Raw genomic sequence first — 15,521 nt, 5'->3', positions numbered from 1 at the left:
AGTAATTACAGACTAGTAGCAAAAACTGGAAATGAGAATACAGTGGAAGAATACCACCAATGGAAATTGAAAATAGTTTTCAGCTGTCTGGAACTGCACACTGTTTTTGTGTTAAAAAGCCAGACCATTTCTTTACATTAAAGGAATTTTTAAAGAATATATTCTGGGGTGTAGATCAGTGGTAGAGGGGGTGCCTAGCATATGCAAGGCGCTGTGTTCAAACTCTAGCAATGAGAAAAGAAAAAGAAGAATGAATTCTCAGAAGGGAAATTATGCCTGAAGGCAGACTCAAGATAAAATGCTGAGAAAGGAAATTGATAAATACATGAACACACACAGCATTTACAGTGTGAAGCTATGGATGAAATCATAGATTGTCTGAAGATAGAGAGCCAGAGAGTTATTCAGATTATCTGAAGGAAATTTGCAGATCTAAAATAGAGGGGGAACTTACTTTATTACCTCTAAGTTAATCTTTTTACAAGTGGAAATCCTATTTGATTATTGCACTCCTGAAAGTTATCTAACTATTCTTAAGATGATATTTTAAGTTGGGTGCAGTGGCACATGCCTATAATCCCAGCTACCTGGGAAGTTAAGGCAGGGGGATTGGAAGTTCGAGACACACCTGTCTGTAAAAATGGGGGAGTCTGGGGATGTAACTCAGAGATAGAACATTAATGGGTTCAGTCCCCAGTATTGGGGGGGAAATGACATTTTAAGTAATGAAACTATTTCCCATTTATACTTTATCAAAATATATTTTATATTTATATTTTATCATAAATATTTATATTTATATTTTATAAATATTCTAATCCTTGGTCCATGTTTTGGTTGGATGATAGACCCCAAAAGATATGTTCATTTTCTAGTTCCTGGAACCTGTGATAGTGATTTCATGTGATGAAAAATCTCTGGAGATATAACTAAGGTTCTTCAGATAAAGAGATGATTGTGGATTATCAGGTGAACCCTAAATCCAATGTCAAGTGTCCTGATGGGAAATAGAAGCAGTGAGGAGCAGGTGTAGAAAGGAGCAGGCCATGTGAAGATGGAGGTAGAGATTGGAATGTGCCCTTAGCACTGAGGAATATAAGGAGCTGTCAAGTACTAAAAGAGACAAAGAGTTTCTCCCAAAGATATCCCTGTAGAAGCATGGTCCTGTAGGACTTCAGATATTCATTTCAGAACCATAAGACAACAGGTTTTTGTTGTTTTAAGCCACCTAGTTTGTGGTTGTTTGTGTGGCAGCCATAGGAAATTAATACAGTCCTTAAAGGTTGTTATACTTTTTCTCAAAAAGAACAAATTAAATTTTAAAATGTAGCTCAGTGTCCGCTTAATGTAATGCCAAAGCTAGTTTTTTCTTGGAATTCTGTGTCCTTTGTTTTTCTTCAAGATGGCTTACAGGTGCTCAGGACACAGTTGTGGCTTATCTGACCTTGTATTGACAAAGGGACAGATGGTATGCACAGGTCCATGTAGGACACTCTGCATGCCTCCTGGTCTTAGTGCAGAGCTATGCCCTTGCCTGGTAGCCATGCAGGTGGGATTGGTCCCAGGTCTGGCTCTTTTGGAGTTTGTTGTTTGTAAAATTCCCAGACTTCTATTTTCCAAGGTTCTTGGGGTAGTTCAGATTCAGTCCTGGGTGGTCTTTCGCCAAACCTCAATTTCCAGGGGCCCTCACCTCTCCACCTCTTGCCCAACTCAGGGTCTCTTTAGAGTCCCTCTGCACTGCTTAGCATGTGTGGATGCAGCTATTCTAAGTCTGTCTAGTGGACTCAGACATGAAGTTGGTCCTCTTGGAGATTCCTTTAGTCTATTTGATTATTTTATCCCATATGCCTTGGCCCAAAGAAGGTGGGTGAGAAGACCAAGGTTCAACTCTTCTAACTTTACTCACACCCTGCTCCACTGGCCTTGATGGGATAGATGGGGAATCTCTCCTTTCAAGGACCACTGCCACATGCTACTAGCCTGTCCATCTTAAACTGGAGGAAGAACTTTGAACAGTGACCATGCTTGGCTTTTTTATGCTGAAATTATTTAGAATATTATTTTTTTAATTCTTATCACAATAAATATATCCAGGACAGCAAACATTTATAATAGTGGAAGCACTTTACATTAATGCCATGTTCTGCAGCCTCTGAAATGTGTAGTACTTATTTGGTTCCTAGTGTAGATTTTGATCCCATTTTATAAATCAGGCAATAAGAACATAATACACCTGCTTAAGATCATAATAGTGATAGAAGTACAGAATTATGGTTGCAAGTAACTGACACAGTGAGTGTGTTAGCCTTAGTTTTAGCATCCCACCTCAAAGAACTTGGCCTTGTCTCGGCTTGGACAGGTTGAAGCCTGTTTCTAGTCCTGAGGTAGCCTTCCATTCTTCCTCCTAACCAGATTCCTTGGTGCATGTCCATGTTCTACATGCTGAAGTCCCCTTCCCCTGCAGATTTTCCTTTAGTTCTTAGAGGCTCAGCTTTGAATTTAAAGAAATGGTAATAATATTTTATCCAACATATACTGCTGTTTGTAAAGTGGCTTTTTTTTTGCATGTTGTATTGACTGAACAGAAGTTCTGTTCTTTTCATTCTATAAGTACTAGTGAAACTTGTGATTCCAATCTTAGAGCTAATGTTTAGACTAAAATCCCTCTTTCATTTATCTTGTATTCTGAATAAGTGTTTATAAAGGTTATTGAGCTTATGTTGAAAGGGTAACCTGAAATAATTCAAGAAATGTTTACTAGCAGTGCCTGTATGTAAGTCTACATGCCTACTTTTGGCAATGACTGTTTATTTAGACCTCAATCTTAGACTTTCAAAATCAAAGAATTATGATATACAGTCACAAAAGAAGTAAGAAATTTGAACTTTTCATTGACACTTAATTGTATATATCATTACCAATTTAATGTGATCATTATAATAATGAGTACTTATAAATCCTGTTAGCTTGATTTTTTTCATTTATACATCAAACCTACTTCTTATTATCCTTATTTTATGAACAATGACATGCTGACATTCCTTTCATTTTATAGCAATTTATATCTGTGATACTATTTCATCTGCATTAATGTACCCTAGGTTTTACATGGCAAATGTTATTATTATATTAATATTATAAAGCATACCATAGTCTCAGAGCTGTTCAATGGTTTGTGTGAGCTGACACAAACTATTAAGTGAAAGAGCTGGCCTTTGTTCAGCTCCGTTGGGTTGGTTTTCTTGATATTCTTCCTAGGTAGGGATTTCTAACTTAAGGCTGTTAGAAATAAGGTAAGTATTTAAAATAAGTACAATGGCTTCATTATCCACATATGTGATAATTTACAACTACTGGAGCCATCTCACAGGAAGGGGGTACATCCTGCTTTTCTCTGTGGGTCATTGAAAGCAGCACAGGGCTGGAGACAGACTCAGAACATGTGCTGATACCTGTCCTGCCTTTCCGCCTTCATTTGCATATTTGGGATGGTTGGGAAAAGTGAACTCTGAGGTCTCAGCCCTCATGTTCTGTTACTTAATATAGTTCTCTTCTAAAAACATCAGTCCTGTGTGATAAGTAATAAAAAAAGAGAAGAGGAATTTAAAAAAAAAAATATTGCTTCATTACAATGATACATATTAGTGGGGTTTGTTGTTAGATATTCATACATGCATACAACATAATTTGGTCAATTTCATTCACCAAGTCTTTCCCCTTTCCCTTCCTTCCTCTGTCTCCCAGGTTCCCATCTTCTACCCTAAGGAGAGTAGATTTTTAAGCCTCATCTAAGAATTAATTGGTAAACATATGATTGCAAAAATATTATTTAAAATTAATCTAAAACTGAAGTTAAGAAAACTACTTTATTTGCTATAATATTAAAACAAATAAAGTATTAAGGATCAAATTAAACAAAAGAAGGATCAAATTAAACAAAAGAAGTACAGCCGGGTATGGTGGTGAATGCCTATAATCCCAGCAGCTAGAGAGGCTGAGACAATAGGATCACAAGTTCAAAGCCAGCCCCAGCAAAGGTGAGGCACTAAGCAACTCAGTGAGACCCTGTCTCTAAATAACATACAAAATAGGGCTGGAGATGTGGCTCAGTGCTTGAGAGCCCTTGAGTTCAATCCCTAATATCTCCCCTCAAAAAAAAAGTACAAAATTTTTTCTTTGGACACTATTAAACATTGTTGAGACACATTTACAAAGTCCTGCGTTCATGGACTGGATGGCATAAGATTGTTAGAATGGAAACACTCTCCAAAATATTGACTTACTAAAATCCCTATCAAAATCTCAGTTGGCATTTTGGCAGAAATCAAAAGGCTGATCCTAAGATTTATTTGGAAATTCATTGAGTGAGAATAGCCAAGATAATCTTTAAAAAGTTGAAAGTTGGGGGCCTGGGGATATATCTCAGTTGGTAGAGTGCATGCCTTCCCACACAAGGCCATGGGTCAATCCCCAGCACCTAAATAAATAAATAAATAAATAAGTTGGAAAAGTCATACTTTCTGATTTTAAAATTTACTAGAAAACTATAATAATAAAGACTCTGAATAAGGATGAACATAGAGATCAATGAACTAGAGTTGAAATAAGCATTCACATTTATGACTGATTCTTCACAAAAGTGCCAAGAAAATTCTGTGATGAAAAGGTAACCTTTTCAACACATAGTGCCACGTCAGCTGGATTTCTACATGCAATGTATAAGCTGGACCCTTTCATCACAGTGTACAAAAATTAGCTAAAAATGGATCTAAGACCCAGATGTAAGAACAAAAGCTATAAAATTTTTAAAAGAAAATACAGGAGTAAATCCACATGACCTTAGATTAGACAAAGCTGTGAGTATGACACCAAGAACACATGTAACAAAACCAAAATAGGCCAATTGGGCTTTATCAAAATTAAAACTCTTTTTGGGTTTCGAAGGACATTGTTAAGAAAGTGAAAAAGACAACTGCAGAATGAGAGCAAATATTGGGGAATTACATTTGATAAGAGACTTGGATCTGGCGTATGTAAAAACTCTTAAAAGACTTAAGACAACCCTGTTTAGAAAAAAAAGGAGGCAAACGATCTGAGTAGACATTTCCCCAAAGAAAATGTTCAAAAGTCCAGTAAGCATATTAAAAGATAGTTGCTTGATGTCATTAGTGATCAGAGAAATGTGAATCAAAACCACATGAAATACCACTAAGTACCCACTAGGGTGGTTGTGATAGAAAAGACCTTAACATGCTGGAGAGGAATTAGAGAAATCACTACCCTATTGCTCTGCTGGTGGGAATATGAAGTGCTCCATCTACTTTGGAATATAGTTTACAGTTGCTTACTAGGTTAAATAGAGACTTGCTATGTGACCCAGTAATTCCACCCCTATATACCTCAAAGAAATTAAAATGTGTCCACACAAGTACTTGTATTCAAATGTTCATAGAAGCATTTTTTCATCAGTGGAAAGATGAAAACAACCAGGTCTTCGACTGATATGTGGGTAAATAAAATGCATTTTTCCATATAAGAGGATATTATTTTGATATAAAAAAAGGAATTGTAACTTGGAGCATGGCATCTGGTAGAAACCTGAAGAATGAGATTCATGGACAACAGAAGGTGAAAGCAAAGTCTAGGAATTTATTGAAGCAAAGCAAAATAACCCCCTTGGGAGGGGTACCAAGAGGGTTGCTAGTGGGCCAGTCCTGTTTAGGAGTTTATAAATGTCTGTTAGGGATAACATTTTATACTCATTTGTTATAATAAGAGGAAGTCATGCTGTAACCTAATTCTGGGTAAGACACCCAGTGTCCACAAGATATCCATGTGGTCCCATGTCCAATCAAGATGTTGATCACAGGTTATTCCCTTTTCTGGAGAGGCTGTGGGCTCCATAGCATGCATGCCTTTTTTAGGTAAGATATTCACAAACTCCTTAGCAACAGTTTGGGGGTTTTTTTTTCTGCTGATCATGGAAGGCCCCTCCAGGTGCCCAATTCTCTGACTGCCTGGCCTTTTCTCTACCTCCTGATCTCAGAATGATGTACCAATTGAAGCTATAACATGGATGAACCCTGAAAAACTCCACACAAAGTGAAAGATTCTAGTCCCAGAAGACCAGGTATTATGTAATTCCATTTATATGAAGTATCCCAATAGACAAATCTATAAATAGGTCAGCCTGGGTTTATTGGTCGATCTTCTCCTCTGTGCTGCCTGATAGCAGGGGCTGCCTTTTCTCTTTCAAATGCTCAGCTTGTGCCATGTAGTACTTAGGTAATACTGGCTGAAAGAATAAATTAATAAGACAAGATCAAATGTTTCCATTAGACTCCTAAGCATTGCTTTCCTGCTGACTAGAAAAATCTGAACTGTTTATGTTGGTCTAATAATAATTTGGCATCACTGCTTTACCTGGCATACTTTAGAATGATAGTTCAGTCCTGACATTAAAGTAAAAACAGACATCAGAATATGTAAATTCAATTATAAAGTTAATTTTTAAAAGTTAATGGAAAGTTTACTAATTAGTAATATACTTAGAGGAATTGTAGCCAATAAATATATCCTTTTTTAACCCACTCTGGGTACTGGGGATTGAACCCAGGGGCACTAATCTACATTCCCAATCTACATCACTAATCTACATCACCCCACCCCCTTCCTTTTTGGAAAAAAATCTAAGTTGTTTAGTGCCTTGCAAGTTGCTAAGGCTGGCTTTGAACTTGTGATCCCAAAATATATCTTCATTTCATTTCGAAAGACTTTTTCCTGAAGGGCCTCTGTATGTTTTACAAACTTTTCTATGGAAAGTTTAAACTCCAGTTTTTTAATGTGCCTTGTGAGTTGAATATTTGAATTCCCAAAGCAGTACAATTGGTTTCTTTAATGATATTTGTATAAATGTATATATCAAGTTGGTAGAATCAATTTAGTATGTGTTTGAACCTGTGATAGCCCACATTCTTGCCAAAATTTAGGAAACCTACTTAGAAATATTCCCCTTATTCCTATGCCAGTTTTAATAGAAGCCAAAACCTTTCATCATATTTGCTTCCCTTCTTCATTCGTAGAAGAACAAAGGTAAAGCTATTGATATGTGATAAGTTATGATATCAATGTGTCTTAACCATATGAAGCCATAGTAGCGCACATGTGTATTATTATCTTGAGAATCTGGCATGAAATGGTGTTCTCTGGTAATGTTACCTAAATACAAAGGTGCAGATAAAATTTCCTTAGTGGAGCCTTTTAATTTTATCCTTCTTCGTAATTTCTTAAAAGGAGATAGAAGCTGGGCATGGAGGTGTGTCTGTAGTTCCTGCTACTCAGGAGTTTGAGGCAGGAGACCAGCCTGGGGAATAAAGTAAGACCCTATCTCTTAAGAGGAAAAATGTGAGAAAAAGAATAAAACAACCTAAAAGTAAATAGAGATTTTCATTAAAAAACCAGAGAACATTAAAATAATTTGTTTTTTTCTTCAGTTTATACTGCCTTTCATCCAATCATTTAAAAACATTTCTACAAAACTCAGGAGGCCATTTCTGTAGATAACATTTACATGAAGTTGGAAAATGGCATTGCACAAAAGTATGGTGTAGAGAAACTTTTGACTTGGAATCATGTCATTCTTGATATTTGTGTGGCTGTGCAGGTTTCTGAATAAGAGCGATCACCACTTATTTTGTTAAGAGAAAGGCAGCCCAAATAAATTTTCTTTTTGGTTTCCTTTCACTAGTTATACTCTGTGAACTAAGTTACTTTCCCCCCTCTTCCCATGGGCCCCAAAATAGCCTTAGTAATAGGAATATATGATGTTTGTGTTTTTAAAAAAAAAAATCAGGGTGGTCTTAGATGTCTGTCTTCCATTCTGGCATTTCCCTTTATACAACCCTTTAGAATTTTTTGTTTAAAAACTGGCATTCCAATAGCTTTTCTTTGGCCTAATGCCTGGCTTGCATATTGAAGCAGCAAATTAGGAATGTTAAGACATCCCCTAAAGAAAAAATGTTTGTTATGAAAGTAGAGCTGATGTGACACTTAGAATTAGACCTTCTTAACTTGTCTAAATGACAGTTAGTGATCTTTTTTCTTTTTCTTTTCTTTTATTATTTTAAGCAGGATGGGGGTTGGGGGTGGGGGATTGAAAGAAATGCCCAGAGGCTGATGCTGTGTTTGGTTCACTAAACTGTAACATGTCAAATGTACTTCACTGATAACACATCTTTTGTCTCTTTTTAGGAGCTAATTTTGTTACTCGAAAAATTAGCCGGTCAGTAGCTAAGATTTACCTTGGACAACTGGAATGTTTCAGTTTGGGAAATCTGGATGCCAAACGAGATTGGGGCCACGCCAAGGACTATGTAGAGGTAGGAACTAACTCATTACATTCTTACAAAGACCCATATGGGTTGATGTTTTAAAGGCACGTGGTGAAAAAGCATGAGCTTAGGTGGTGGCATACAGACTTTTGCTAATGCACTTATGTTTAAACTCATATTTTCAAATGAAGGCTTGTTAGTTCAGGAGTGATTACACTGAATGCTATTTGAATGAGGAAATCTTTCAAAATTCTTATTTTAATTAGTTAAAACAAAGGAGCTGGTAGTACTTTGGATGATGGATGGTTAGACAGATGGGAAAAAATGTTACAGTGTTGGTTTTTCTTCTTTCTAAAGCTTTGATCCCTACCCACATTGTTTCACCTTCTGTCTTTCCTATCCAATACACACAAAACCTACCATGAAAGAATTTTTTGGATATAAAATATTTGTTCTCATATTTTTAAGAAATAATAACCAATCTCAATTTTTATAATCTAAGACCTTTAGATCTGCATTATTCTTTGAAATCCCTGTGAGAGTAATTGTCTTATGGAACTTTGGTTTCTGCTGCTGAGGAGTCTGGCTGTGTCTCTGCACACTTCTTGTTACCACCAATGATCCTTGTCCATCAAATAGAGATGCTCAATGATACTACTGCTGAATAATAGATATACTTAAAGGGAAATTTTTCAGGTTCACTCTTGGGATTCCTACACAAGTTACATTTGGGTTTTGGTTACCAGGGTTATGTGCATGAGTAGTATGATTTTTCTGTTCTGTAAACAAATGGTTACCTTTTCCTTTGCCCTAATTAGTATGCTTTGAAATCTCCAGACATGTGGCCAGACATGAATGAGCAGAATAGCAACATTGTCCTTTTCTCTAGAGTCATCTGTCTTCATTATTCAGGTGCTCACAGATCTCCTATGCTCCTGTGGCTCTCTGTCTTATAGGATTTCTGAGAAACTAGGTATCGCATCCTTGTGCAATGATGTGATTCAAAAAGAAACTTGAACATTTATAAAAGAAAGAGAATAAGTAACTCATTTGCTAACAGATTCTCTTCACCTGTGTTTTTATTTTTTATAACAACTAAAAATAAGTATGTTCCTGAATACCTAATACTAATTTTTATTATGGATGGAAAAATTAACTGCGATTTAAATTTCAGATAGTGCAACATTTTGATCCTTTATTTTATTTTTGGGGGGTTTTTTTGGTTTTATTTGTTTTTATTTTATTTTATTTTTTATTGGTTGTTCACAACATCACAAAGCTCTTGACATATCATATTTTATACATTGGATTGTAGTGGGTTATGAACTCCCAATTTTACCCCAAATGCAGATTGCAGAATCATGTCGGTTACACATCCACAATTTTACATAATGCCCTATTAGTAACTGTTGTATTCTGCTACCTTTCCTATACCCTACTATCCCCCTTCCCCTTCCCTCCCATCTTCTCTCTCTACCCCATCTACTGTAATTCATTTCTCTCCCTGTTTATTTTCCCATTCCCCTCACAACCTCTTATATGTAATTTTGTATAGCAATGAGGGTCTCCCTTCATTTCCATGCAATTTCCCTTTTCTCTCCCTTTCCCACCCATCTCATGTCTCTGTTTAATGTTAATCTTTTCTTCCTGCTCTTCCTCCCTGCTCTGTTCATAGTTGTTCTCATTATATCAAAGAAGACATTTGGTATTTGTTTTTTAGGGATTGGCTAGCTTCACTAAGCATAATCTGCTCTAGTGCCATCCATTTCCCTGCAAATTCCATGATTTTGTCATTTTTAAGTGCTGCGTAATATTCCATGCTGTATAAATGCCACTTTTTTTTATCCATTCATCTATTGAAGGGCATTTGGGTTGGTTCCACAGTCTAGCTATTGTGAATTGTGCTGCTATGAACATCGATGTGGCAGTATCCCTGTAGCATGCTCTTTTAAGGTCTTCAGGGAATAGTCCAAGAAGGGCAATAGCAGGGTCAAATGGTGGTTCCATTTCCAGCTTTCCCAGGAATCTCCATACTGCTTTCCAAATTGGCTGCACCAATTTGCAGTCCCACAAGCAATGTACAAGTGTACCCTTTTCTCCACATCCTCGCCAGCACTTGTTGTTGTTTGACCTCATAGTGGCTGCCAATCTTACTGGAGTGAGATGGTATCTTAGGGTGGTTTTGATTTGCATTTCTCTGACTGCTAGAGATGGTGAGCATTTTTTCATGTACTTGTTGATTGATTGTATTTCCTCCTCTGAGGAGTGTCTGTTCAGGTCCTTGGCCCATTTGTTGATTGGGTTATTTGTTATCTTACTGTCTAATTTTTTGAGTTCTTTGTATACTCTGGATATTAGGGCTCTATCTGAAGTGTGAGGAGTAAAAATTTGTTCCCATGATGTAGGCTCCCTATTTACCTCTCTTATTGTTTCTCTTCCTGAGAAAAAACTTTTTAGTTTAAGTAAGTCCCATTTGTTGATTCTTGTTATTAACTCTTGTGCTATAGGTGTCCTATTAAGGAATTTGGAGCCCGACCCCACAATATGTAGATCGGAGCCAACTTTTTCTTCTATCAGACGCAGAGTCTCTGATTTGATATCAAGCTCCTTGATCCATTTTGAGTTAACTTTTGTGCATGGCGAGAGAAAGGGATTCAGTTTCATTTTGTTGCATATGGATTTCCAGTTTTCCAAACACCACTTGTTGAAGATGTTTCCTCCATTGCATGCTTTTAGCCCCTTTATCAAATATAAGATAGTTGTAACTTTGTGGATTAGTCTCTGTGTCCTCTATTCTATACTATTGGTCCACGCACCTGTTTTGGTACCAGTACCATGCTGTTTTTGTCACTATTGCTCTGTAATATAGTTTGAAATCTGGTATTGCTATACCACCTGATTCACACTTCCTGCTTAGAATTGCTTTTGCTATTCTGAGTCTTTTGTTTTTCCATATGAATTTCATGATTGCTTTCTCTATTTCTTCAAGAAATGCCGTTGGGATTTTGATTGGCATTGCATTAAACCTATAGAGAACTTTTGGTAATATCGCCACTTTGATAATGTTAGTTCTGCCTACCCATGAACATGGTATATTTTTCCATCTTCTAAGATCTTCTTCTATATCTCTCTTTAGGGTTCTGTAGTTTTCATTATATAAATCTTTCACCTCTTTTGTTAGATTGATTCCCAAGTATTTTATTTTTTTGGAGGATATTGTGAATGGAGTGTTTTTCCTCATTTCCGTTTCAGAAGTTTTGTCGCTAATATACAGAAATGCCTTTGATTTATGCATGTTGATTTTATATCCTGCCACTTTGCTGAATTCATTTATTAGTTCTAGTAGTTTCTTTGTAGACCCTTTTGGGGTCTTCTAGGTATAGAATCATGTCGTCCACAAATAGTGATAATTTAAGTTCTTCTTTTCCTATTTTTATGCCTTTAATTTCTTTCGTCTGTCTAATTGCTCTGGCCAATGTTTCAAGAACTATGTTGAACAGAAGTGAGAGAGGGCATCCCTGTCTTGTTCCAGATTTTAGAGGGAATGCCTTCAATTTTTCTCCATTCAGAATGATGTTAGCCTGAGGCTTAGCATAGATTGCTTTTACAATGTTGAGGTATGTTCCTGTTATCCCTAGTTTTTCTAGAGTTTTGAACATAAAGGGATGCTGTACTTTGTCGAATGCTTTTTCCGCAACTATTGAGATGATCATATGGTTCTTATTTTTAAGTCTATTGATGTGGTGAATAACATTTATTGATTTCTGTATATTGAACCAGCCTTGCATCCCAGGGATGAATCCTACTTGATCACGGTGCACAATTTTTTTGATATGTTTTTGAATCCGATTCGCCAGAATTTTATTGAGGATTTTTGCATCTAGGTTCATTAGAGATATTGGTCTGTAGTTTTCTTTCTTTGAGGTATCTTTGTCTGGTTTTGGAATCAGGGTGATGTTAGCCTCATAGAATGAATTTGGAAGAGCTCCCTCTTTTTCTATTTCCTGAAATAACTTGAAAAGTATTGGTATTAATTCTTCTTTAAAGGTTTTGTAAAACTCCGCTGTATATCCATCCGGTCCAGGGCTTTTCTTGGTTGGTAGTCTTTTGATTGCTTCTTCAATTTCATCCATTGATATTGGTCTGTTCAAATTGTGTGTATCCTCCTGACTCAGTCTGGGTAAATCATATGACTTAAGAAATTTATCGATGTCTTCACTATCTTCTATTTTATTGGAATATAGGTTTTCAAAATAATTTTTAGTTGTCTTCTGTATTTCTGTAGCATCTGTTGTGATATTGCCTTTTTCATCCCGTATGTTAGTAATTTGAGTTCTCTCTCTTCTTCTCTTCGTTGATCCTTTAAATATGAGCTTCTATTATTACAAGGAAGCAGTACTTCTTAGATATATTTTAAGAGAACTGTATAAAAAATGCATAGGTCCACACTATTAAAAATTATGAAGGTGGGAGAATGGAGATAAGGGTAAAAGAAGATAATATTATTCTTATTTAACTTTAATGGCCTTTCCTACTAAAAAACACAAGGGAAATTTGGAAAAATAGATATTTTCTCGGTGATATATTGATGTGTAGCATCCTAGCAATTTGCATATACTTAGAAATACATAGAAAGTATATGAAAACACTTTTCCTGATTTAGGGATCAAATATATTAAATTCTATTCTATTTTATTTGCACTTGGGAAAAAAAAAAAGTTTGTATTGGAGCTCAGACATCCATTGGATTTTAATGGTGAGGGAAATGTCATGCCAGCCTGGTGGTAGTATTCCTTACTGGTTATTTTTTTTCTTTGTGGTTTTTATTTTTCCCATATCTTTGAAATGAACACATATAAAACTTTGTGATTGGGAAGGGAAATGACATTTTTTTTTTTAAAGAGAGAGTGAGAGACGGGGACAGAGAGAGAGAATTTTAATATTTATTTTTTCTTAGTTCTCGGCGGACACAACATCCTTGTTTGTATGTGGTGCTGGGGATTGAACCCGGGCTGCACGCATGCCAGGCGAGCGCGCTACTGCTTGAGCCACATCCCCAGCCCTGGAAATGACATTTGTAAATGAGACCAAAACTTTCTAAAAAGGACTATAGAATAGGTACATAAGTAATAAGAAAATATCTTGTGAACTAGTGACTCTGGTAGAGTCTCACTCCCCAAGGACAAGTCTAGCAAAACTAGTGGGTTTGGCTCAAATCTTAAACAAAAGACCCATATTTGAATTCATATAAAATAAAAATATCTATAAACATTTTTGTCGCAAATATTTCAAAAACAGTGGCCAAAATGTCCAGACAAGATTAAGATACTCAGGCCTTTTACTAAAAATGTGAAATTGTTACGTTCCATGGGCATACACACACACACACACACACACACACACACACACACACGCATGAGTGCCCACTGGCGCACTCATATACATACACATATACATTCGCACAGTTCAGACAGTCTTCTTGACATCTAAGACTGGGTTTGCTCCACAAGACAAGTGGATTTTGTGCATTAAGGATTTTCCTGGGGTTCTAATAGTAACACATGTTGATGATGTAAGAAGCATTTTATAGTTCTCATTTATGTGTATTGAAAAAGTCTCAATTTGTAAAAAGATACCGTAAATAACTAAGCACTCATAGTTTGCAACTCTCTACTTAAAGGAATATTACTGTTTCTTGCAATTTTAAATGTATTAAAATGACGTTATTCCAGAGACTTATGATTAAAATTAATTTGTTGCCAAAATTAAAGTCAACAATCAGTAAGATTGAAAAAGGAGAAGCACTGTTTGTTTAAAACATATGTGCATCCTGACAGGGTAATCAGCTTTAGGATGAAGAATTATTTGCAAGTATAGATCAAAGAAGTCATAATAGCATCTCATTTACACACGTTTTAATTATATAATCCCTCTCATTTAAACAAAAACGTCAATCAATCTTTAGATTAAGTGATGTATCCATTTTTACTTGTAGATGAATTTCCCTCTTGAGGAGTAGAGAACATTTGCCCCTCATGATTTAAGAAGGGTGCACAGGATCCCAGCTGTGTCATTGAATTGCCCCCCAGCTTTAGAGAAGTTGTTATATCTCCCTTTGCCCATCAGTGAAAAGGACATAATAACAACCCTGTAAAAAATTAGCATTAACATGCTGGGCATATGTGATTAAACTCTACCTCTGTCTTGTCAACATTTTTGCAACAATTTGTACAAAGTCATTTCCTGTGGCTGATTGTGGTTCATTAGCATCCAAGTGTAGTCTTGCTTTCTAGATCAAAGTGCTTTAAAAATTACTTAAATAGATAAAACTTATTTCAACTTGAAAAAAAGAACATTAAAAACTGTATAATGTTATATTTCAACTTGAAATAAAGAAAGAACATTAAAAAACTGTATAATGTTATATTGTATTTCAAAATAGGCGAGTCATAGGGACTTAAATCTTTCTAATGTTTAAATATAAGCATTTTTAAACATGCAAAATAATCGAATAAATTGTATTGTGAACACCCAGTTATCTACCACCCAGATTCTATATTTAACATCTAATTCTGCTGCATTTTGAAAATAAAAATACTATTTAGATAATCACTGTCATGCTAATAATAGCTCACAGCTGTAAATACCTAATAGATACAAATACAAGTTGTCATAAATTTATATTTCTTGTAATATATACTTAGACAGCAATTTGAACTTTTAAATTATTTTTTTCTTAGCAACTATTTACCTGAACCCTTCACTCCCTGTTTTATGCTGCCTACCTTCCTGTACCTTCTTGAGAACACACTTCAGGCATTCATACCATATTCCAGCTGACTGCCAGTCAACACTGCAGTGGTGGCAGTGTAAAGAGCAAAGGAAAAAACCTCTAACTTTTCAGAATATATATTCATTCCACATATATTGAATACCTCCTGTGGTCGTAGTTCTAGTTGCTGCAGACAGCAGTCTTCTAAGCTTTGTCTAAAGCCAGATATGACTGAAAATCTTATATTGTACAAGGTTAAACAGATTTATTTATAGTAGGACTCACTGCCCAAAACTGATATGTTAATGTGGACTATAGACAATTCAGATTGGTAGGGAATTTTCCAAACTTATTTGACCTGGGAATCCTTGGAATGAAAAAAAAAAAGTATTAATACATAGAAGTACTATATAGAGTTA

At 35.8% G+C, this 15,521-nt stretch overlaps 1 protein-coding gene across 3 annotated transcripts in view; it reads left to right on the top strand.

The window, feature by feature from the left end:
- Nucleotides 1-15,521, top strand: part of Gmds (GDP-mannose 4,6-dehydratase) — a 615,427-nt gene that overhangs the window by 302,292 nt on the left and 297,614 nt on the right. For all 3 annotated transcript variants that reach the window (XM_005335160.4, XM_078020438.1, XM_040282195.2), the window contains exon 7: nt 8,251-8,378. In XM_005335160.4, the coding sequence (XP_005335217.1) occupies nt 8,251-8,378 (128 nt within the window). The remainder of the gene's footprint in view (nt 1-8,250; nt 8,379-15,521) is intronic.

Source organism: Ictidomys tridecemlineatus, chromosome 8 (assembly GCF_052094955.1).
Source record: "Ictidomys tridecemlineatus isolate mIctTri1 chromosome 8, mIctTri1.hap1, whole genome shotgun sequence".
Taxonomy (NCBI): domain Eukaryota; kingdom Metazoa; phylum Chordata; class Mammalia; order Rodentia; family Sciuridae; genus Ictidomys; species Ictidomys tridecemlineatus.
Note: the sequence above shows the minus strand (reverse complement) of the source record. Positions and strands in the feature narration are given on the sequence as shown.